The sequence below is a fragment of the Natator depressus genome, chromosome 6 (assembly GCF_965152275.1).
Source record: "Natator depressus isolate rNatDep1 chromosome 6, rNatDep2.hap1, whole genome shotgun sequence".
NCBI lineage: Eukaryota > Metazoa > Chordata > Testudines > Cheloniidae > Natator > Natator depressus.
In genome coordinates, this window is record NC_134239.1 from 72757936 (window position 1) to 72784283 (window position 26348).

The window sequence follows — 26348 nt, forward strand, 5'->3', positions numbered from 1 at the left end:
GTTTTTCAGTGCAAATATATAAAATACAAGGTGTACATTGCTCACTTTATATTTGCGTTGTAATTGAAATCAATATATTTGAAAATGTAGGAAAACATCCAAAATATCTAATACATAACTGTGATTAATTGACAGCCCTAGTTATAAGCCTCTAAAAATCACGATTGGCCCATGCTTAGAGGCATGTTAGCAAAATTCCCTAAATATGCTGCTGTCTGTATTGACTATGCTCTTGGCTAAGACTTGCCCTGAAACTGGTCCTCCCTGCAGCCAGATACCAGAACTGAGAGAAGAGGCTGTCACTGCAGCCATATAAAGGAAGAGCAAAGGGGGCAGGGGGAGTTAAGGTTGCTTATACCTTTACTTTTAAAAATAATTCCTAAAACACACACTCCCTCTTCCCCCTGATTTTGTTTTCCCTCTGTACTTAAGCTGTTGAGACACAACGGTGTTTATTTTCAAAGAATTCCTATCTATTCTTGATCCTTCACCATCTGAATATGCTATATAAGGGGATTGTAAGACCCCTTATTGTAAGATCACAGTTGAGTAAGAACATTCGTGGGGTTTTCATCCCATATACTGATGATTAATGCTATACATATTTGAAAAACACTGGCTCCTTAGTTTACATTTCTTTTTAAAAAGCTGTTTTAAGTTTAGTACTATTCACTAGGCTGTAGCAAGGTAGCTGCAAATTATAGACATTCTGGAACAGCTCTGCAGTTCTTTTGCTGAGTCAGTTTCACTTTCCCATCCATTTTCCTTGCTTAACATTGATATTGGGCAAGCAAATACTATTACAAGAAAAAAACTTTACAAGTGTAAGGTACGTCTTTCAGTAACCTGACTGTGCATTAAGAAACATGACCCTTTAACATTTATTTTGAACTTTTTTTAATATGACACTTTTAATAAGTTTTACATATAAAAATGCAAAGTATGAAGCTGGCCACTACACACTAAAAAAATAAAGGCAGTAATTGCCTGAGTCTCTTTATATCACAGCTTACTGAAATTTCATGAAGTATATGTTCCTATATCAAAAGTCATAATGAATGTGCAACAATTATTTGATTTTGGTTTCAGATTATGTATCTTTTGGTAGTCACATGCTATTTAAGCATCCCACCAACAGATGCCTCTTTAGAACTAAAACAGAATTTTGTAGTAGTCATCTCGATAAGAGTACAGGATAAGCACAGGAATTCTGTAGAGGAAAAAGGACAGTGTTAGAGTTTACCGCCAAGAGAACAGAGTAATTCATTCTAAACCCTCCAAAAATAGTAGTTTCTAGAGACAGAGCCTTAGACTATAGCCTCTGAATTCTCTTAAGAGATTAGAGATGGGAAAGATCTTATTGTACATCATTAGTAAATCCTGCTGTAAATGCAGGATTGTTCTAAATATTTTTTCTTGCGCTATGTCCACTTATTTTAAAAGGATCCAAGTAATGGTACTTCTACAATTTCCCTGAATAGACATGTCAAAATTTAGCCTAAATTTTTACTTCTAATTTCAACCCTTTCCTTATTATACCTCTTTTTGCTACCCTAAACAATTACCTCCATCCCTTAACGTGTCCAGATGACTAAGACTTTGAATTCTAGAACAGAGAATTATTTAATTTTCTTCCACTTAGGCAGAATGGGGGAGAGATTTAACTTTGACCATGCAAGGGACTGTCTTACATAGAACAATATGCACCATCATTCGGGACAGGTAGCATATAATTTATGGAATGTCAGCACTTCAAAGAATACTGCCTCATGGAAACTGCTGAATATTTGTGAAAGGGTTAGTGTGTGTGTTGAAAAAACACCTGAACTTAAAAGGGCTAGGTTAGGATTGATAAAACTTCTCATTCTACAGTAGCTTAAACTCTATTAAATTGGCTTTCAATAGCAGTTAAGTGGCAAAGAATCAAGTTAGGAGCACCTCTACACAACTTTAATATAGTTAAGATTCTGCTTCAAATTTAGTTTTTTCTTCTCAGATAAAGTGGAGGTTGAGCACAGAACTTTTAACAGAAGATCCTCTGGAAGTCTCCTACTAAAGGAGAGAGTGCAGTCACTGGGTTTTAGTATTCAAAGCTTTGTAAGCTGTTGAGGAATACTGGAATTGGTCTGCGCTGTTAATGCATGATTGGTGTGTGTTTCATATCTCCAGTAGTGAAAGGCACTATTATTAGAAAGTCAAATTCTAGTCCCATTGAATGGCTCACCAAAGTTAACTGAACACTGCTCTCATGGTGGAGGGGGAAGAGTGGCTCTCAACAAAATGCACAAAAGGTTATTTAACTTTGAAACATTCAATTTTTAAGAGAATGAAATGGTTAGCGAAAAGCTAAACCAGATTTTGAGTTCTGAATTATTTTTTTCATCTACAGATTTCTTTTCTGCATTTATGCTGAGGGTATTTTAAGATAGGTTTTACTATATATAAATGAAAAGAGTTTGTTTAAAAAGGTCCTTAGCCTGTTCAGCTACGCCAAATACCCACAGCTTCCACCAAAATCAGTGGGAGCCATGGATACTCAAGAGTTCTGAAGTCCAAGTCTGTCTGTCAGAAGGGAAATTCTGCACAACTGACATAAGAGAACAAAGATTCCCAGCTATCAGAACCCACATCTGTCTAAATCTGTTACTAGTTATGCTGCCAAAAGCCAAATGTGTAAATTACCCAGAGAGGAAAATGTGATGATTAAATGTGGGCTAACATCTCTCTCAAGAATTTGCATATCCCACAGCTCAGTTACATACTTATTTATAGTTGTATACATTGTGGTGTTTAGCTGAACGTTAGGTCACACCTTAAGACTATACAAATGGGGACAAGAGGACCAGTCGAGTGTGTTCACCCTAAGATAAACAGGAGCAATTTTAGGAAATATTTATATGGAGTAAGACACTTTTCAGGATGGTGCCTTCTTTGCCTTTCTCTAGAGAATATGTACAGCAGCCTATTTACCACAGTTCAAATGTGTGGAACAGCTCAATTGTTCCAATTACCGTAGGTGCTGCAACAAATATATTTACCTCTTTTCTATTTTGATACTGTAAATTTCATCACAAACAGCTTGTAGGTATCTCTGCTTTGGCAATCGTGACATCAGTTGTTTTACAGTCGTGTAAAAGGCTTGCTCATCTCCATCATACTGTAAGGAAAAAGGACGAGGAATTTTCGTATATATTACATTTCATTAGGAAAGAAAAACGGTGTCACTGCGGGGAGGGTTCACTTTTCTGAAGGTCATGCAGACAGAATAGCAAGACTCTATTTCTTAACCTGCTAAAGAACTAGCTTCTTGAAACAAAATGCACAAAACTGCATGTACAACTTGACTCTGTTATAAACAGAGATCTTTGTAAGGAGGCTGCTGGTGATCAGCTTCTCCCTCCTACAGTACAACAGCAGCAGCATGCTGGGAAGGCTGAAGTGGCCCACTTTTCCTCTGCAGAGTTATCACCATTGTAGAAACACTTGCATCCTCCTGTCCCACCCGTGTTCTTTCACATGTACATGCACCAAAGCATTCTTTGGTCCCCTCTGCCACAGGATGGGCTTTTTCCCTTCTGAACTGATATTAAAAAGCATATTTGATATGAACATAATTTTGAGGTTTCTTTGATTTCCAGTATTTTGGCTACTTAATGCAATTTTGTGGCTAATTTAACATTCCTATGAGCATCTTTACGTTAGCATTACTTGATTTTATGTATGTACTTTACACTCCTATTAACATTTATCAATTTCCTGACTCAAAAATAAGTTCCCACAGTACCCTTCTTCAGGTAATACACAAATTTACAAGAATCGTTGCAGTTCTCTAGTCTCATGAGCAGGTGGCACTATAGAATAAACACCTAGACCAGAGCATAAATTTAGCATGAGGCTCATGTGCTAGATTCAGCACAGCCAAAGTGCATTTTGCTGAAGCCTTTTGCATGTTATGCTAATCATTTCTAACGCTACCCAATTATGATTTATTTCAATATAAGTAGGTACTGTTTGATGTGGTTTTATTTTCTAAGGCATCTACAGTATTTTGACAGATAGGCTCATTAAACAGTTTAAAACAAATTATTTCAATTACTGCCACTCATGCATGTTTAAAAAAAACCAAGTTTTCAGAAGTTTATCTGATAACTAATTGCCAGAGGACTGCCACTGAGAGGTAGATATGAAAGACAAGTAGGGCTCCACCAGGGAGGTCCAGCTCCAACCCCCCAAGCTGGTGAGAGAGAGGGGGTACTGATGGGATTTCTCTCAGGATGCTATCCCTAGACTGTGTTTAGGGTCAATGTCTTTCATATTAACTTCTGTGTAGTAGATGTCTGCCAAATTTTAAGCCACCCCTTTCTCTCCCACTACTTCAGAGTCTCCTGACTTGTACGGGAAGTCCACAGTACCATAATATATCCTCAACTCAGCTTCCCAACAGCATTGAGAAATGGGGATAAAGTTTTTGCTCATTGACTCAGTTCCCCATCTTATGCTGTTTGGGTCATCCTCCCTCTCTAAGAACTCCACCACACACCTTTGCTGCGGTGCACTCCCATGCTACAGCAGAACAAAACTCACATTAAACACAGAGTTCTGAGCAAGTAACCATAAAACTGATCAGAATCATGTTAATTTCAGTGGCTGCTGCCTGGGAAACCCAGAAGCAGCCACACACAGCTCAAGACAGCACTGTTCTGTTCACATTCACCAGGGTATCTTCATGAACAAAGACTAAAAACCTTTTCTTTATTTGAAACGAGAGCTGAAATTCTGCAAAGATTGTTGACTAAGGACTCCACCAGCTCAAGAGGAAACGTTTCCTACTTGTGCATTTGGCAAATGGATTTTTCAAGGCTTATTCTAAACCCTTTCTGTCTGTACAGAATTTTTTAGCCTTTCTTAAACTCTTTAAAAGAAAAACTGGGTGAGAATTTCACCATTGACCTCAGTAAGGACAATTTCACCTCATTAACTTTAAACCTTTGAAAACCTACTGTTAAATCCAAATTACATATACACAACTTACTCTAAATTGCTTACCTCTAGTGACAAGAAGTGTATTATAGTTTCTTTTGACAGATCTACCTGCAAAAATAGCAGGGCAAAGAGGTCAATGTCAAGGAATCAAATGTTACATAGTTTAACAAGTAAAAGTAACTTCTTTTTCCAGTTCTATTCCTGTCATCATTCTGGCCATGTCAAGATCTCTGTTCTCAAAAAAGGGGTCAAAATTTAATCTCTAATTTATAAAGAAGTTTTGCAAACACATTTGGACTGCATCAGAATTTTATGCATTTCCGAAGACAAGTTATGTTTGGCAGAGCTCATCTGTGTACATGGAAAGTCTTCCCTTAATTTCAAAAAAGGTAAACATGCTTATTTCTAAAGGGCACATAGGAAAGATACACTATAGTTAACCTCTTCAGAAAGTGTTGACAGGGAACCCAAAAAGTAACATTTAAATGTGCTTTATAGTGATAAGCTGCAGCAACAAATTACTATTAAATCTACCACCACACAGGAGTTAGAGGTGCAAGTAGTTAAAATGTCAACATTTTACTATATGTAGCAGTCTCAATTCATACAGCAGGAAGCATTTCTCAATATACTAGCTAAACATTGTGTGGGTTTTATTTTACAACAAATGTCTAAATTTGGTTACAATTGCCAATTCTAAAATTTGAGATTATGGCTGGTGACAGCTACCCTGCTAGCAAGTAACATTAAAGACTCGAATGACCAAGCATTTGCATTTCATTTAGGCGTTAGCAAACAGACTTACAGCTAAAATTTCAATCTCACTGGTTTTCTGTTGCAGATTAGTAATGAACGTCTGGAGTCTTGTTTGTACCTGCAAATTAAAATTAATAGTGGATAAAAGTTGTATACAAATTTCTCCTGTTTCACTGAAGTTGGGAACCTTTGTATTCTGTTTCAAGAAACATAACATTTAATTCTCGATAATTAACTTTGATATTCCAGACGGTCAATTGTTAACGAGGAATATGCGAGCATCTTATATTAATGTCAGGAGAATGAGCACAGGGGTCATGCCCACTTATGAACTATTTTTGCCAGTTATGAGTATAGTGGTAGGAGAGATGATATTAGGACTGAGGTTAGGCAGAATTAACACATGATTATGAATTTCCCTAGACAGAGTCAAAGTTATGTGTTCATGGGCACTAGTGGAGGCCATCTTTCACAAAGATAAGAGAAGACACCACTTTAATCAGACTGGCAGTAGAATCACAGAAGGCAGTCCTGGAATACACTGTAGCTCCTCTGCAGTTCAGAGGAGATGGCTGCATTTTGGGCAATAGTATATTGAACTGCTGGTGCATTCAGTCCCATTACATTACACTACTGTCTCCTCTCTGGAGCAGCATGAGAATCCAGCAATCTATAAAAATTGTTGCATTCTTGCATTAAAAAATGGGTTTTGCTGCTACGGAAAGAAAGTTAGATCCCATCATACAATCCAAATATTTTGGAAGCCAGTAAATCCTGAATTTTCTATGCTCTTTGGATTGGAGCCTATTCTTTTTTTTCTTACGTTTGGTACATTGTTAGCATCCAAGTGAGGAAAACTCCATCTCTCTTTCATACAGTGGTCTAACATTATACCACTAAACATTCTGTTTTAGGCAAAGTGGGACACTGTTTGTATGCATCATGTTGGAAAACTTTTGCTTGCACCGCCGAGCTTGAGGACATAATGAAACATTAGGCTATAGCGGGCATACATTTGAGTCCACTGCATACACATTAAATACAAAATCTATGTTTAACTTGTAACTTTAACATTTTCTTAAGCACTCAAAAGTCAGGAAGTGCCAGAATTAGGGTTCCCCATAGAGTCTTCACTGAGATCTCCTGTACACACGCATTATGAGAGCCTTGCCCCAAATCATGTGGGAAGTCTGTGTTAGAGCCAAGAACTGGTCTCCCTGGGTCTCATTTCAATGCTTTACACCCATGGAAAAATCCATTTTCCCCTTCTTGTAACCCTTTGCCTCATTCACTGTCCATTCTGCAGACTAAACGAGGCACAGATCCTGCAGGACAAACCATCTGTGATCATGATATTACAGCTACATGCAGGCAGAAAAAAAAAATTCAAACCAAAACTGAAAGAAAAAAGAATGACGTATACCTGAGTTTCATAACGCCGTCTGACACTGGCAGGCAATTTTTCAGGAGCTATAACACTCACATTTGGCACTACAGAAGTTCCATGTGGTTCAAATAAACCTAAAATGCAAACAGTTTGAGAATGTATTCTTTCTTCGCATAAACGAGCACGTTATATCCTGTTTTAAACAAAATGAACCCCCACTAATCTTAATGGGTCAAGACTTATTTACTACTCTGATGTGTGCTATTGAAGCAATTGTGCAATTTTTGTGGCTGCAATTTAAAGGGACTCATCCTGCAAAATCTTCTGATTCTTAAACCAATAGAAAAAAACAGGATGGAACCTGGTTGAGTGTGTCCTTCATTAGCTTTCTGCACTGTCCGCATTATAGGTCACATCACTTTGCAGCAAGATAGCCACTTCCAGCTAAAGAATCAGAAATGTCTACTGTAAACAAAGTTTTAGTTTATCAGTCAGTCCTCTGTGCCTTGTGAACATTTTGACTGGTGGGCCAAGCAAAATGGTTGCATGTTCCTTGTAAGTTTATTATAAAATGACTTCTGCATTTTATAGGAAAATGTAATTTAAACTTCTCAAATTTTAGACACAGCATTTGAGATTAGAAAAAAATTACTCTAGCCAGGTAGAAGTTGTACGGAAAGACATTTGTGGTTTGTTTATAGTGATTCTTGTAATGTGATTAAAATATATACTACTTTATTGCAAAGAATGTTTATTGTATACAAAAACAGTCGATTTTAGCCTAGAATTAGTAATTATATACCTGAAGTATTAGCAAATGATCCTTTTAGATTTTGTACTGAGAGATTATCTGAAGTTTCTCTAAAAGCAAGCAAACAAAAACAGTTATAAAAATAGACACATAATAATGTAAAAGCAGTGCAGTAATGTAAGCTACTGTTAGCAAACTTTCACATACAAAGGTATTTTGTATTCTTTTCACGCCAATTAGCTGAAAAAAATGTAATGGAGATTTTCAGCATACAAATATTTCCAAATTAAATCCTGTATTTTTGATTAGTTAAGACATGCCAACATACAATTAAACTTGTTAATTTAAAAAAAAACTGTCTTCAGCAATCATAAGTAAATAGCAAAACTTTCCTTGCTACTTTCACTAATTGTAGATGGGAAATATTTTAGACACCAGGTTTCTCTTTCATAACCTCTTTACTCCTATATAGGATCCTGCATTTAAATCATATAATGTTGCTTCTGTGACATAACAGTCATATTAACTTCAATAAATGAATGTCAAACAGGGAAAATAGTTGGACTTCATGGCCTGATCAAGCAGGAGGAGATGAGTAGCAGGGGAAAGGAAGAGCTTTTCTTGCAAATCAAATTGTTAAAAAAACACCCACATAGCTGGACTTCTCTTCAAATGTGTCCTAGTATGGAAATTTCCTATTACAGAGCTACATTTTGCAAATCTATTCAAGAATAATACTGAAGGCCAATCTTTTGATGATAATTGCATGTACATCCGTGATAGTATAAAAGTAAAGACCTGATTATTCAATCCGCGTTTCTACTTTCACACGCTCATGTGCATACTTGAATGATTCTAATAAATGCAAGAATTTTACTGTAAGCTTTTTGGGGCAGGGAACTCTTTTGTTCTGTGTTTGTATGGCACCGAGCACAATAAGGTCCTGGTCCACAAGAGGGGCTCATGGGTGCTACTGCGATACAATTAATAAGTAGTATCAAAGTTCAGGCAGGTATGCTCACATGTTGCAAGTTAGAACAATTTTGCTCACATAGAAGCCCAGCTGAAAATCTGGCCCTAAATCTGTAAAGGAGTAGGAAGAATACTTCAAAATGTTACTTTCAGTTGCTTTTGGCAAATCTCAAGACATAACAGAAGTCATACCATCAAATTATTTCCTTCTTTTTCAAAAAGGAATTTGGCAAATCTCTCTCAATGGTAATTTTAATTAAAAATCAATTTAATAGAAACCTCAACTGAAGTCTTATTTTGAAAGACTATATTTAATTTATGAAATGACCTTTAATTTGACTACTCCTGTTCACTATTTATGCAGCTACCTGTTACTTCTTTCATCACAGACTTTAGTCTTCAGCTTCTGGGCCAGGTGTTCTACTAGATCAGACTCTACAATCCTTTTCTCCGTCTGCCGTTCCTTCTCGAAGGATTTCACCTACCAAATGGTAATTTAACATTTTAATGAGTTTAATGAGACTGCTAAATCTAAAAATCTACATAAATATACTGTGGAAACAAAGAAAAGTAAGTTTGAATAGGCTCATCACCTATTACAGATGCAATTATCAGATGGAATAAGACAGACTATCAGTTCATCTGATCACTGGCCAATTAAACCCCCTAGCTTGGCTGATTAGATTTCTACAACCAAATAACTAATAATTTTTTTTGCATTTTCACTGCTTAGGTTTGGTCACTTGCACTTGTTAATATAGTTAAAAAGTAATAGTAGAGAAGTGGGGCAGAGTATAAAACAACAATTTAGACAATCAAAATCTCAATTAAACACAGTGTTTTCTCTCTCTCCATTTTAAATTAAAGGACTAATTTGGAATGGTTGTCTTTCACTGAATTTGCAGCGAGGTAACTCTCCAGCATTTGAACCTACACATATTTGCTCAGTCTTTATTTTATTAATTATGAAAAGACTAATTAAACTAGAGAATCACTATGCCATTTAATATATTGACATGCTCTTTGTATTTCTGCTCTAATGTAACAAAATATCATCACTAAGTTTTAAAAGATTAAATGCATTTTTTCCATTGTATCTTTAATGCCTAGATACATCACTCTGTGATCAAATAATTGTCAAGATCAACTTGTTCTTACAGTTAGTGTAAGAGGAAGATTGATAATTGAAGTAAGTGAAATGTATCTTGATGTTATACATTATAGCTATGTTATACAACCATGCCATATAGGGGCAAATGATTTTAACAGATCACTGTTTTTTTATGAAAATGAATAAAAAGTAGCAGCAAACATAATGGCCCAGAATCAGTGACAGCTTTGGGCACCAAAACCCTCTGTTTATGCACAGAAGAGATACATTACAGACAGTGGCAATTCAAGCTTCCTCACAATAACGCCTTGCACATCAACCCTGACCTGGAGAGACAAATAGAAACGGTGGGTCATAGTTCTATGTCTATTCAAACATTGTCTATTTTGCCAGCTGCCAATAAGGCTACAGTTTTCTTGGTATTCGTTTTGTAATGTAAACAACTGCCCAGTTGGAAGAAGCCAGAGACCACCAATTCATTTCACAATGTCACCAAACAGCCATTACAAAGTGGTAACACTTGGTCACTACCTTTTAAAAAAAATACACAAATACATCTTAGATGAGACTCAATCTAAGATACCAGGTTTGTATTTAAGCTACCGGATTCTTTTTTTCCCCCAGATAAAAGAGGAGGGAGACTGGGCCTGGTAAAAAAACTAGCAAGATGGGTCTGCTGTGCGTCTACTATCCATTCTTCAGAGTAATTTTGTACTACTTATTAACTCTGAAACTGTACTGAGCTGAAATGCCAACTATTAAATTATAGAGCACTTTCCCCAGAAAATATTGTATTAGCTCTACAAAAACACATAGAAGACCAGATTATTCATCTGAAGTATTTACAAAAATTCTCTCCAACCCCACCTTTACCTTTACATGACTTCCTTCTTTCTCAGAGACAAGAGCCACATATGTGATCCCAGAACATTTGCAATACTCTTGCAGTTCTTCTTGGGACTAAAACAAGAAAAAGTAATAGCAGAGAAGTGGGGCAGAGTATAAAACAACAATTTAGACAATCAAAATCTCAATTAAAAGTTGACTGGAAATACATATATAGTGTACATATTGACCTTCTGAGTAATGAAAAACTTTGTACATCAGTCCAGGAAGAACAGTCTCCTTGTGGATTTATTTTCATGTTTCAAAGCGTATAACTCACTAAAGTGTTTCACCAAGATTTAGAAGTAGAAGCTGGATATTTGTGTCCTTTGCATCTATTAGCAAGAATGGGCTATTCTTCTAGTGTTTGTAACTTTCATTACGAGCCCCGCTCCTGGATGGAGATCTGCCTGAATGGATCCCTGTCCTTGTGTGGAGCTTCACTGACTTCGGCTGGGCTTTGCACAGGGTGTCCGTCTGTGCAGTTCTCAGTGAAAAATCAGGGCAAATGCTTGCTGTACTGACATAAAAGTTTGTCAGCATTAGTTATCGAGGCAGAAAACTGTCCAAGGTTAAGTGCAATCAAGAGCTTGCAACTCGCCAGCTCTGAATAGCCTCAAGGAGGCCAGCAAGGGCCAATGTACACACAGGAAAAAACAAGTGACTTGAAGGGTATTAAACACCAGTTATACATGCACTTCAACAGCATACAGCCAGATGCAGAGAAAAAGTAGGGAAATAGTGGACAATACTAAGGCAATAGAATACCATAATGTCAGCAAGGCAGCTAAGTGACTCAGAACTCTATGCTGTGGGGCATTCTGAGTGTGCAGAAGCACAGTTCACTATATTTGAGAGAATGGGCAATTCCACGGCATTTCCTTTGACATTCACCATTTAGCATATATATATATAAATAAACTGAACCAGATTGGCAAACTGTCCAGAGGGCTGTAAGGTGGGTAAGTACTTTGTTTATTGTCCCATAATCTATCTGTGCTGGGTACCTACTGTTTGGTTTGGGCTCACTGGGAGGGAATGAGAAGTCAGTCCTTAAGGAGCATTTCCAGGAACCTTGCAGCACTGGATATTCTTAAAGACTAACGCTGTGGTGACACTTCCAGAAGGAATGTTTTAGGTCAGTGATCCAACCATAGTGTCTACAGTCCCTGGAGTAACAGCTTCGTTATGCCACTGTAGTGGCCACTAGAGTGCAGAATATGCTCCTGCCTCACAGCCATGTTAGCCCGTCCCTTCCCACTTCTAAACAATACATGAAAACTCCTACTGCAAAAGGTGTTTTTCATTATTGCCACTACTGGCCCCATATTTAGAACCTTTCCATTTCCTCCTATGAATGACTCCCTCTGTTTTATTCATTTTTTGGGGGTAAAAGTATACTCTCTTTTTATATTTTTGATGTATGTTGGTAAAATACATTTTTGGGAAAGATTTATGTCAAATACTTGTCCAGGATCTCCATAATCTTAGGTGCTTTTCAATAAAGCTGTCATCCCATGGAAGCAGCATAACTCAGTGGATATGGCACTGGATTTGGAATCAGGAGACTTGGTTCTTCTCTCACTGTTGGCCCTGACTCAGGACATATCCAAAGCCCCATGAATTCAGTAAGAGTCTTTCCAATGGCTTCAGTGGGCTCTGTATAATGCCCTCAGTGAGTAACCATGGGCACGTCACCTAACCTGTCTGTGCTGTAAAATGAAGATTATGATGCTTATTCACATTGTAAAGAGCTACAGAGGAAAAATAGTATAAAAGCAAATGTAATCTTTATTGATTTAAGGATAGCTGAATGGCACCCAGCAGCTCAATATTATGATTCTACAAATGAATAACCTCTAAGGCTGCTTTATCAATACCAGCCTTTATGAAACGGACATATAGCTAACAAATATGTAGAAAGACTCTTTACCTGGGACCAGTCATACATGATATCAGCAGGAATTCCCGCAGTCCAGAGTTTTTGAACGATATTGATGGCTCTCGTCATTGACATCTGCCCAACACTCACAACCAACAGATCACAAGAGCCCATAGTAACCTGGAAGAAAAGTAGAAGTGAGAGGGGCAGTGTGAGCAACTAGAGCCTGTTTTCAGGTGTAAAAATGTTGATATTACTGGAGAACAAATACATTATTGTGCAGCTTTTCAAGCAAATTAGGCAGAGATTAGAATGGTTCATTATTAAGCATTTTTTTTAAATTAAGCTCTTCAGCAAATCTTACCCTGTTACAGAAAAAGCACTTGCAAAGCCTAAACCAGTGAGTTACCTGGCTTTACCTCCTCTCACTTAGCAATGTTAATTTACCTCTTCACAAAGAAGGATTAAATATACATATTCTGCTGCTGACTGAAATTGTTATATGATTTATGTAGGGAAGCCCATTTCATGACGAAAAGAAGGACTAGGGACAAAAATAAGATTTTTTTTTTTTTTTAAAGGGGGAGAACATGTCTCAACATATGAGAAAACAGTTCCTTTCCCCTTTCACAGATATCATTGAATAAATTTCAAAAAGGAAAATTTTATGCCATTAAACAAGCCATGAACTACATTTCAGTTTACCAATTTTTAAAAAATCTATATAGATAGAAGCAAAGGAAAATGCACCATACCTTGAGGCTTCTGTCTGTTTTAGTATGGAATTATTTTGAGACAAAGCTGAACCTCTTAATATTTCTTGACTATCTCAGGCTACGTACAGATTACTGAAATGACAGAAATACGAATGAAACAGGAACCGAAACTCACAGAGTCCTCCACACTGGAAACTGCAGCAGTTATTTTATCTATAGCTATACTGACTCCAACAGCAGAAGGAAGAGGTCCTACTGTTTGCGGCCCTCTGAACTGTGGAATCTGAAAAGACAAGAAACAATGCTTTCAGTACGGTATCAAAAAAGTATATGCTTTAAAAAAAAAAAGTTAATTACACACACCAGATGATCATATCTGCCTCCAGCTGCAAGAATTTCAGGCACAGTTCTTTGTCTGCGTTTGATGTATGCTATAAACTGAAAGATGACTCCATTATGCTGTTGCACTTTGTAAACGAGTCCTAAATTTATAGACACCTGTAAAACAAAAATGAGTATTATGTCCTCACTAAGTCTTACACCAGTTCTAGTTACACAATTGTAGAGTATTAAAATGTACACATTAGCATATCATGAAAACTTAACATGGTTTCTCTGCTTTTGAGGACATTTAATGCTGCAATTAAAATATTGATCCCTGAAGAATCCGAGTGAGGAAAGAATGTCTTAAATCTAAAGCATCACAAGGGTTATGAACTACTGAAGATTTGTGTGTACGTTCCAAATAGCAAGCCTTTAGAGAAAATTAGACATTTCAATTGTTACCATTTGTATTTTAGAAACTTTTAAAATTTTCAAAATATAAAATTTTAAATTTTTCAAAGAATCCCCTAGTGCTCTCAGTCATATATGTATGTCCAGAAAATTATTTTTCAGCTAAGAATGCAACTGAAATAGTCCAATTACACTTCTACACTTTCCACAGTATGCATCCGATGAAGTGAGCTGTAGCTCACGAAAGCTTATGCTCAAATAAATTGGTTAGTCTCTAAGGTGCCACAAGTACTCCTTTTCTTTTTGCGAATACAGACTAACACGGCTGTTACTGTGAAACAGATATAAGTATTCTTCAGCTGAAGGTCTCTTATCAATACATGCCCTATTCTGAGAGTGAGGATCTAAAAACAGGAGCCACTAGTGTTTATCACATACAGAACCACAATTGGATGGTGCTTTTTTCTGTTCTTCTAACTATCAATGGACTGGTCTTGGGGGAAAGGTTTATGAAGACAGAGCAGTTGTACAGAGCTATAAATCAATGAATTTATAATCTGACTGCTTTACAAACCTGAAGTTTTATACCAAGCTTCTTTAAGATACCCATGACTTCCTCCAGATCTTTCATGCCGTGCTTTACCAGCTGGGTGACACCAGTTTTTTGTTTTATCATTGCGTTTATCAACGGGCTTAAATCATTCAACTCTCCCTTCTGCTCAATAAATCTGTACAGTCGAGAAAGCTGAAAATATACACAGATACAATACCATACACATGCTTGAATAGAAGGGATATGAATAACAACATAGCATTTGGTTTGTTGTGCCTAAAGGTTTACCATTTATACTCGTTTTGCAATGCAGACTAATAATTCTGCTTGAGAATTTGGAGGAGGGAGTGAACACATGAGCATTCCTAGTCAGAGCATCAAAAAGTTGGATTGTGAGAGATCTATCTCAACTCATTCTCTATATTCATTCACCTAACTTTGCATAATACTATTTAGCATCTCACACATTTTTCTTTTGGAAATCTCAGTCTACAATACTCCATTTACCCTTTGAACATCTGCATAATCTGAAACACAAATATTAAAAAAGGGGAGAAACCAAGAAAATAGTAACGCTGAAAGAGATCAGTTAGACCATTTCCAAAGAGGTATGACAGCAAAGAGATCAATGGCATTTCAGTTGCAAATGCAGTGGCATCATCTCTATAGAATGAATGGCATATTCTTAGCTGAGGTTTTAATGAATTTCATAGTAAATAAAGTACTATAGACTTATAACAATTTATAGGGAAATACAAATATAATGTGTCGTCTTGAACTACTTACGCTGTTTGATGACAGAGACAGATTACAAAATTTGGCTTCCACCTCTCTTTTTGTTAACTTTTCGGTCTAAAGTACAACAAAAAACACATTATATTGTAACATATTTTTAGAAAATTCACTTTTGAGAAAAAAAGTTTACTAATTGTTTGAGATGAGAATTAATAATGCAGCTCCTTGGTTACTTTTTTTCCCATTTGATGTACCCATCTTCAATCAATTGCTCTCTGAAATATCACTGTAAACAATGGCAAAACGTTTACTTGTCTCTCAGTGATTCCATATCTGGTTTGGTCATTTTACAGGTAAAAAGTCTATTTAAAACATAGCTTTTGCCTGAAAAAAATACAAACCTAATGCTAAACGGAAATATTACATGAAGTTAAAAAAAACCTATGGAAGTTCTTTGTTGGGATTTAAACATTCCTCTGCAGTGTTCACAAATGAAACTGACTAGTCCATTTTCTCTGATCAAACTGTGTGAAGTAAAAGCAAAATATAAAACAATAAAAATATATCTGAATACAATGTTTTCAGTTTTAACAATCTAGGATGTTTTTAGTCATATAAGTAAAGAATTCCCTCCCCCCCATTAATCTGTGTTTTAAGATAACAGTTCCTCCTATAAGGAGATAGCAGAAAAAGCTTTAATACAAACTGATAATCTGGAATAATCCACCACTTTTAATATATGGTTTAAATACTCTCTGGTAAATTACCAAAGTATTATTACTCATATTTAAAGATGGATCTGTAATTAATGTGGCACTTTACAGTTATTAAACTGATCTCTGCATGAGTCATTAATATCTTACCATTGCATCATACAGAATGATGTAGACTTGATTGAGTTTATCTTCTGGTATCCCACAGTGCAAGAGGATAGCTTTCAGTAAGGCAGTGTGGTTCAAGTAAATACTATAGTTTCTTTCCTAACAGAGGAAAAAATATCCTATGTTTTATTGGCATTCCAATATGTAAAATAGCTTTTCTTTTCTGTTTCTTATGACTAACTTTGAATCTCCCCATCACCTTGACTCCCGTCTGTGTACTACAGAACTGGCAGGATTTGTGCCATTTTGTGATACTTTTAATGTCAGGATTAAGAGACAAACTCTCAGTCACCTAAAAGAAGATAGCCATTATTTCAAACAGTGCTGTAACAATGTTCAATAGCATATACATTGCAAACAGACCGTTCATTGGAAGTGTACTTGAAAAAACTTTTTTCATTTACAGTTTATATTATACTGACAGAGTTTGCAAGTTTTATCAAAAGTCAAAACTTGGAAATATTTCGTGTGTTGCAAGGTGAGAAGGTCTTTTTCTGGTCATTGTTGCCTACATATTTCCTTATTTACACAATTCCCTCTCTAATGAAACAGCTTTTTATGGTTAAAAAATAAAAGACAATGAAAAATGTCTACTGGTCAAGGAGGTAAGATGAGGGAACAACCTGTAGTACTGGAAATTCTTGGATGATTTCAGAAATAGTGTAGATTGTTTCTGCAATAGGTAAAAAGCTGTTTCCACTGGAAGCGATGATGTCAAATGCACATTCTAGGAGTTCTTTGGGGTGACAGCGGTCTAACTTCCGAGGTCTGTATACACGCTCTATACAATATCTACAAAAAACACCAAAGAAGGAATCAATACAATACATTCAGTGCTGTCATTTATTCAGTCATTGTGTAGAAAGTTACATGTGCGACAGGTGAATATTAGTCCTATTTGGATGAGGCATAGTTCCTCCCAGCCATTTTCTTACCTTTTCAAGTTTGATATATTATTTCTAGCTACAAATCTTGCAAAAGGAATCTGAAAACAAACAAAAAAAGTGGTTGAGACAAATATGCATAACTTCATTCTGACGTATGCTCCTCGGCTAATGCTTAATTATACATCATGCAGTTACATATTTATTCTCCCATCTGTAATAATGTCTCAGAAAATGTGTTTTTGTCACAGCTAAATAGTACTAAGCATCTTTGGTGTATCTTTCAGGAAAATGGTGTTCACCCTTTTTGTGGGGGAGAACTGAGTTTCTCAGTTATGCTGATACAGGAGGTATGTATTGCAAAAGCGAGTATGCATCTTGGTGTACTAACCAAGATTGTTTGCGTGCTGTTAATAAAACCCTATTTCCAGGAACACAGAAGGAGATGATCAGCTGCCATATTCAGTCAATGCTTCTGTAACCAATACATTTTAGGAAACCACTCATTCCAGCAAAGAGATCAAAACTGTGGAGGCCCTTAGAGTATGGATAGCATTTAGTCTGATTCTTCCTTTAATTACACCAATGGTATCACACTGGTCTAAAACAGGGGTAACAGAGGCAGAATTAGACATTATAACTAGCACTATTGAAGGATGACACTCAAAAAGTCTTTAGCCTTTATACTTTTAAAAATTAGGGCTGTTGATTAATCACAGTTAACTCACATGATTAACTCAAAAAAATTAATCGCAATTAAAAAAATTAATCACCATTAATCGCTCTGTTAAACAACAGAATACCAATTAAAATTTATTAAATATTTTTGACGTTTTTCTACATTTTCAAATATATTGATTCATATTACAACAGAATATGAAGTGTACAGTGCTCACTTTATACTATTTTTGATTACAAATATTTGCACTGTAAAAATAATAAAAGAAATAGTATTTTTCAATTCACCTCATACAAGTACTGTGTAGTGCAATCTCTTTATCGTGAAAGTGTAAGTTACAAATGTAGATTTTTTTTTTTTTTTTTAACATAACTGCACTCAAAAACAAAACAATATAAAACTTTAGGGCCTACAAGTCCACTCAGTCCTACTTCTTGTTCAGCCAATCGATAAGACAAACAAGCATGTTTACATTTACAGGAGATACTGCTGCCTGCTTCTTATTTACAATGTCACCTGAAACTGCGAACGTGTGTTCACATGGCACTTTTGTAGCCGGTATTGCAAGGTATTTACATGCCAGATATGCTAAACATTCATATGCCCTTCATGCTTCAGCCATCATTCCAGAGGACATGCTTCCATGCTAATGATGCTCATTAAAAAAAAAAAAAAAAAAGTGTTAATTACATTTGTGACTGAACTTCTTGGGGGAGAATTGTAGGTCTCCTGTTCGGTTTTACCTGCATTTTGAATGCAGTTATTTTTTGTACATAATTCTACATTTGTAAGTTCAACTTTCACTATAAAGAGATTGCACTACAGTACTTGTATTAGGGGAATTGAAAAATACTATTTCTTTTGTTTTTTACAGCGCAAATATTTGTAATCAAAAATAAATATAAAGTGAGCACTGTATACTTTGTATTCTGTATTGTAATTGAAATCAATATATTTGAAAATGTAGAAAACATCAAAAAATTAAATAAATGGTATTCTATTATTGTTTAACAGTGCGATTAATTGCGATAAATTTTTTTTAATCGCTTGACAGCTCTACTAAAAATATAAACTGGAAATTGGGTACAAGGTACTTAAATATGTAACTGACAAGCTGAAAATCTGGTTAATAACTAAGGCTAAGATTTTGTCACGGTTATTTTTAATAAAAGTCACGGACAGGTCACAGGCAATAAACAAAAATTCAAGGAAGCCCATGACCTGTCACTGACTTTTACTAAAAACTGCTGTGACAAAATGGTGAGTGGGGAGTCCAGCACCCACCGCTGCTGCCACTCAGGGTGGCTGGGAGCTGCAGGGGCCCCGCTGCCCGTGGAGGCCAGAGCTCCAGGACTGGCGGCAGGGAGCTGAAGGGACCACCCATGGGGCTAGGAGCTGTGGGGCCCCAGCCACAGCTCTGAACTTTGGGGCTTCCCCCTGTGGCTGGGAGCTCCGGGGGCCCCTGCCACCTGCAGCGGCTCAGAACTACAGGGTCCCCTGGTGGTGGCTGGGAGCTCTGGAGGCCCCCCCTCGCTGCTGCTGGGAGCTCCCCGCAGTAGCTGAGAGCTGCAGGGCCCCACCACAGCTTCGAGCTCCAGGGCTGGCAGCTGCGGCAGCCCCTGAAGCTGAGAGCTCTATGGCCCCTGGTTGACAGGTCCAGCCCAGTGGCCCAGGGGCTGAAGCAGAAAATGCCACGGAGGTCTCTGGAAATCACGGATTCCATGACTTCTGTGACATAATCGTAGCCTTATTAATAACTATAGAGAAGTCAAAGATAGCAGAATGCCATAGGTGAAGTAAAAGACCAGCTGTAGTCAAACAGTGCATGTTTTGCTGATCTAAGATGATTAGCAGCCTGGATGTTACATAGTAGATATTATGGTGAGAAAAATAATGCACATGAATTCTTGGAACTGTCATGTAGCCATGATACACAAAGGCTAATAGGCATGGTATGCAAGACTTGGTGAAAAGTGAATACCTCCAGATGATAAACTATTCAAATAGTCTCAACAAGAAGCTGACCATTCTTGAGTAAAGACAAGACATTATCGCATGAGAGAAAGAGGGCTTGTAACTGGAAGGTGGGGACTGCACACAGACAATCTTGGGGATTCCACAGTGGAGCCTGTCTTTTCTGCTGTAACCTTCGCAGGCAAGGAGAGAGATTTATCCGTATCATCTCACAAGCTACAGACAAGATAATCTTGTAATATGCTGTCACTTTAGGTTTACTGCAGCTTCCTTTCGTATCAGTTTCTGTAAAACTACCAACAAAACCTTTTGTTTAAGCCAAACTGAACTGGGTATCTGATATCTCTGGAGCTGTGGCTGAAGAAAACAATCTGTGATCTCACTGGAGGCAGAGAAAGGTAAAGATAACTTGGCTGGCATACCAGTTCATCAGTACATACTGCAGTCATTCTCTGAAGCAGTACCACAGAATGTGCTTCCTGCACCTGAATGCAGTGGGTCTTTTTCCAGCTGACCAGAAGGAAAAAGGGGTTGTTGCTCTTTTCAGGAACACACTCTGCAACAGGGTTGCAGGGGTGGGAAGGAAAGGGAAAATTTACCTGGACAGAGCAGGGAGGAGCAGCAAGTGGTTGGATCAGGTGGGCGACACCGCTCAGAGGTGGGGGTATGTATATCCTGGGTAGTTCTGGAGAAGTCCCCTCTTGCAGCAGTTGGGCTGTGGGGAGGCATCCAAGCTAAATGTTGGTGCCTCTTCGTGGCAGGTGTCCACTGCAGGTACTTGTTACAGCAGGGACAGAGTTCTATGATAAACTGGCTTTGGAGGGGGATTTAGGAGAAGACATCCCCTTAAGGGATGGGGATGGAGGGTTAGGATTCCTAATGTCCGATACAGCAGGGAGACAACCCCTCTCTTTTCCAGCCCCTTTCACACTCACAGGAGGGGAGGGTAGCAGGTTCCCAGAAACGGGCTGGGACGAGGCTGAGAAGGGGAAGGGCTGACAGCAGTCCTTCCAAATAGGCAGAAACAATTATGAAAATAATGAAAAGGAGTACTTGTGGCACCTTAGAGACTAACCAGTTTATTTGAGCATGAGCTTTCGTGAGCTACAGCTCACTTCATTGGATGCATAGCATATCGTGGAAACTGCAGAAGACATTATATACACACAGAGACCATGAAACAAAACTTCCTCCCACCCCACTCTCCTGCTGGTAACAGCTTATCTAAAGTGATTATCAAGTAAGGCCATTTCCAGCACAAATCCAGGTTTTCTCACCCCCCCCCCCACACACACACATACAAACTCACTCTCCTGCTGGTAATAGCCCATCCCTCTTTGAAACCTCTCTTTATAATGCGCATGATAATCAAGGTGGGTCATTTCCAGCACTAATCCAGGTTTTCTCACCCCCCCCCCCCACACCCCCCTCCAAAAACCACACACACAAACTCACTCTCCTGCTGGCAATAGCTCAGGCTGAGGTCCAGTCCACACAAGAGATCCACTTCCTGGACACTACAGTGCTAATAAACGATGGTCACATCAACACCACCCTATACCGGAAACCTACTGACCGCTATTCCTACCTACATGCCTCCAGCTTTCACCCTGACCACACCACACGATCCATCGTCGACAGCCAAGCTCTGCGATACAACCGCATTTGCTCCAACCCCTCAGACAGAGACAAACACCTACAAGATCTCTATCAAGCATTCTTACAACTACAATACCCACCTGCGGAAGTGAAGAAACAGATTGATAGAGCCAGAAGAGTTCCCAGAAGTCACCTACTACAGGACAGGCCTAACAAAGAAAATAACAGAACGCCACTAGCCGTCACCTTCAGCCCCCAACTAAAACCCCTCCAACGCATTATTAAGGATCTACAACCTATCCTGAAGGATGACCCAACACTCACAAATCTTGGGTGAAAGGCCAGTCCTTGCCTACAGACAGCCCCCCAACCTGAAGCGAATACTCACCAACAACCACATACCACACAACAGAACCACTAACCCAGGAACCTATCCTTGCAACAAAGCCCGTTGCCAACTGTGCCCACATATCTATTCAGGGAACACCATCACAGGGCCTAACAACATCAGCCACACTATCAGAGGCTCGTTCACCTGCACATCCACCAATGTGATATATGCCATCATGTGCCAGCAATGCCCCTCTGCCATGTACATTGGTCAAACTGGACAGTCTCTACGTAAAAGAATAAATGGACACAAATCAGATGTTAAGAATTATAACATTCATAAACCAGTCGGAGAACACTTCAATCTCTCTGGTCACGCAATCACAGACATGAGGGTCGCTATCTTAAAGCAAAAAAACTTCAAATCCAGACTCCAGCGAGAAACTGCTGAATTGGAATTCATTTGCAAATTGGATACTATTAATTTGGGCTTGAATAGAGACTGGGAGTGGCTAAGTCATTATGCAAGGTAGCCTATCTCCCCTTGTTTTTTTCCTACAAACCCCCCCCAAGACGTTCTGGTTAAACTTGGATTATTGCTGTGCACATTGTAAGATGAGCTATTGCCAGCAGGAGAGTGAGTTTGTGTGTGTGGTTTTTGGAGGGGGGTGTGTGGGGGGGGGGGGTGAGAAAACCTGGATTAGTGCTGGAAATGACCCACCTTGATTATCATGCGCATTATAAAGAGAGGTTTCAAAGAGGGATGGGCTATTACCAGCAGGAGAGTGAGTTTGTATGTGTGTGTGTGGGGGGGGCGGGGGGTGAGAAAACCTGGATTTGTGCTGGAAATGGCCCTACTTGATAATCACTTTAGATAAGCTCTTACCAGCAGGAGAGTGGGGTGGGAGGAAGTTTTGTTTCATGGTCTCTGTGTGTATATAATGTCTTCTGCAGTTTCCACGATATGCTATGCATCCGATGAAGTGAGCTGTAGCTCACGAAAGCTCATGCTCAAATAAACTGGTTAGTCTCTAAGGTGCCACAAGTACTCCTTTTCTTTTTTCTTTTTACAAATACAGACTAACACGGCTGTTACTCTGAAACCTATGAAAATAATGATGTCCTTCACTGTATTCCCAGATATATGAAGTTTGAATAAATTTTGAGCCTAATTAAACCACAGCCATTGCAGGGGTGCTGCACCAATTTGTATAGTGGGAGTGCTGAGAGTCACTGAACCAAACTGTAAACCCTGTATATGATGGAAACCACTTCAAGCCAGGGTGTGCAATAGTGCCCCTAGTTCCTATGATCCACTGCCTCCTGTCTTTCTCCTGCTGTGGCCAGGACAATGACTACTGAGAGCAGTTGTGAGTATACAGGAAGGTAAAATTACCAAATAGGTAACATAGGCAGTAGCCACATTAGGGCGATGGCAGTTACACACACAGTGTAAAAACAACAAGGAGTCCGGTGGCACCTTAAAGACTAACACGGCTACCCCCTGATACCTGACACATAGTGTCGGCAGATTTCTGAAGAGGAAAGGAAGTGGGATGTTGTTATTCTCACTGGGTCACAAGTGTGAAGGAAGGGACCGTTAAAAAGTGAGTTACGAAGTCTTTTCCCTCACATGTGCATAAGTGGAAAAAAAAAATCTACAACACTGTCATCCACTATATTTGTAGTGTAGCATTTTTTCTTAAATTTGTTTTTTTAAGAAGTGTTTAAGTATGGAAAAAGTAGCAATGTTTTTCAATATTGAGTGTACTTCCACTCTTTGAGTAGTTCATTTTTGTGACTGGTGTGGTGCTGACACTGGGAGACAAATGCAGGCACAGTTCTGACTGGACACACTCCCTGGAGTTGTGGGTGAAATCAATTATGATGCAAAAAAGTAAAGCACACTTGCAAAGGTTACTTTTTTTGAGTGGCCATTTTTTCTATCCTCTATCATTTCTGGAAATGTCATCAACTCAGGGTAGAGGAGAAAGATTGGCAGTCAAGGAAAAAAGAAATAGACACTATACAATCACATGCCTGAGTGTTGGGAGGAAGAAGCAGAAGACTGTGCCTAAAATTTGGTTAGTGAATGAAAGAATCATAGAAACTAAAATATTCCCCAAACCTACTAGCTTAAAGTATAAAGGGTATACCACTTACCCTGAGATCATAAGGAAGCATCAACAGCATCCCACTGTGATCCATGAAATATGAAGCTTCATTATGGTCATACAGTTTCCTATTTCTAGGCATTAGCAGTGGGGTATGCAGCTTGATAGCTCCTATGAAAATTGATAAAACACAATTCGAACAGAGGTCACACCCTCTTTTCAGAAGCGATTAAAAAGAAAAAAAAATCAAAACTCCCAAGTGTATAAGAATCTAAAAAGTAATATTTGTTTAAAATCTGTTACCTTTTGAAATAGATTAATTTTGGGGTCTATGAATAAACTGATATACCTAAGTGTTGCCTTTATAATTTTTTTTTTTTGGGGAGGGGGAGGAGAGGGAGAAGAGGTGTGTGAGGATAATTACAGAATCCCACAGACTAACTTCATACCCTAGACAGAATTCTGAAATCATCATCAGTTTTACCTCCCGCTTCAACCTCCAGCTTCCACAAAGGCTTACAAAAGGACAAGTAAGAGTCTCATTAAGCTTGTCAATATATTATATTTGTCAGGTATGGTTGCTGCTAAGGAAGGTGAGCTGAGGATCCTTCTTCCAAAGTACTGAAAGGCAAAGTCTAGGAACTCACAGAGTGGCCCACATGGCAGCACAAAAGTTTGCGGTTCAGTTGCTGGGCTAATGCTGTTAACACCTTTGTTTCTTTTTTAAAAGCCATCTTTAAAAATGGGTTATCAGAAAAAACAACTTTGTAAAATACCACTTTTTTCATTGTGTGTTTTTGAAGTCACAGCTGCTGCCTTTAATGACTAGAGTAATTTATATTATCTTTTTACTACTGGATGTCCATACAAATACAGGACATCCAGTTGGATTATTTTCTGACTCACATATAATCAAGATTATTGTCAAGTTCCAATGAAGAATTTTTATTACTTGCTATAATACGTGAGTAAGAACAAACCCAGCTTGACCTTAAGATCCCTGGATTAAGTCTGCAGGGCTAGAAGTTAGAAAATCTTTTCAACTGTAAATGAGCAAAGTTGATCTGGAAGTCAGAGAGACTTGGAACCTCACAGTACCTTTGTTACAGAGTCTGTGGCACATTTCAGATACATTACCTATCTCTAATCAGACCCATAGCCTATAAACCTTATAACAATATAAATACATCAAAACCTCCTTTCCGCCGTCCTGAAAATATTTGTTTCAGCTCTAAAAATACTTTTGAGCAAATAAGTGTGTACCCATGAAAATCTGTACATGTTGATTCAGCTACAGCAAGTGTAAATATTAGAGATGTTTCCCGAAAACAGAATATTTTGTGAAAACCCTTAGATTTCGCCTGAATAGTCGGTTTAAGAAAATTTTCAAAAGTATGACATGCTTTAAATTTAAAAAAAACTGTAGCCATTTTTTTGTTTGGCTTAATGTGTTCTCATTTTCTGGTTGCCACTGATTGGTCAGTTTAGCCATATGATAAGAGCTGATCAATTTTTCCCCATTTCAAATGTTTAAAAAATTTGATTTTTGCTTTCTGGAAATAATTTAATGGAAATTTCAACAAGCGATTGTTATAATGTGACTGAAAAGGTTTCAAAATTTTCCAACATTTGTATGGATTCCCCCCCCCCCCCCATTTCTTTGAACTAGCCTTGGCAAGTTTTATCTATCAGTGTCTTACTATGGTCTACATATTAACCTAAAATAATATTCATATAGAATTCCCTACCCTGAATAAGCTCTGAAGTATTGGTCATTATAACAAAATCATTTAGTTTAAATTCAAAGACAAAAGATTTACATGGACTAAGATTTGAAATCCTCATCATATTCCATTTATGGTAGATTAATAATTGAGATTTCAAACCAGTTTCTCTTTTGGAAGCCAAAATGAAGGTCAATGTTCTAAATACACATCTATCATCCCATGCAACCTTGGGATTAGTTTTTTAATAGTTAAAACATTTCACCATCTTTCAAATCCATTCAATACCATTTTCTGAGTGAGGAAAAAACAAAAGGAACAATAACATCTGAACATAAACCTACCATGTCTTCTAAAGATCCGGCTGACAGTCTCACATACATGCTGCTGTATCTTCGCTGCTCGAATGGAAAAACTACCCTGAAAACAACCACCACCCCAAAATAAGGAGCACTGAAGTATATTCAGATACAGAAGACATCAACATATAAATCAAATGACCACAGCAAACCACAATGAGCACTGTATACAACATAATGTCCTTATTCTTTTCACACATAATCAGGGTATAATGGGAATGTTAATAGTTGAAAAGTGCAACAAAAAGAAGGAAACAAAACACATTTAGAACAATCATTTTTAAGTGTTTTAGGATAACAGAGAAAATCTTGACTGCAGCCATTAAAAGTGATTGTCT

General features: G+C 37.9%; 1 protein-coding gene across 1 annotated transcript in view; it reads right to left on the bottom strand.

The window, feature by feature from the left end:
* Positions 1–934: 934 nt before the first annotated feature.
* The window catches only part of EIF2AK4 (eukaryotic translation initiation factor 2 alpha kinase 4), a 74979-nt gene continuing 49565 nt past the window's right edge, over positions 935–26348 (bottom strand). Inside the window, exons 22-39 of the mRNA XM_074955720.1 lie at positions 25996–26071; positions 23977–24098; positions 17283–17332; positions 16971–17139; positions 16330–16446; positions 15518–15583; positions 14753–14923; positions 13807–13941; positions 13619–13726; positions 12779–12907; positions 10834–10920; positions 9218–9330; positions 7929–7987; positions 7163–7260; positions 5789–5857; positions 5047–5091; positions 3039–3157; positions 935–1210 (exon numbers count right to left, since the gene is read on the bottom strand). Coding sequence (XP_074811821.1) covers positions 1153–1210; positions 3039–3157; positions 5047–5091; positions 5789–5857; positions 7163–7260; positions 7929–7987; positions 9218–9330; positions 10834–10920; positions 12779–12907; positions 13619–13726; positions 13807–13941; positions 14753–14923; positions 15518–15583; positions 16330–16446; positions 16971–17139; positions 17283–17332; positions 23977–24098; positions 25996–26071 — 1791 coding nt within the window. The 3' untranslated portion in view covers positions 935–1152. The remainder of the gene's footprint in view (positions 1211–3038; positions 3158–5046; positions 5092–5788; positions 5858–7162; positions 7261–7928; positions 7988–9217; positions 9331–10833; positions 10921–12778; positions 12908–13618; positions 13727–13806; positions 13942–14752; positions 14924–15517; positions 15584–16329; positions 16447–16970; positions 17140–17282; positions 17333–23976; positions 24099–25995; positions 26072–26348) is intronic.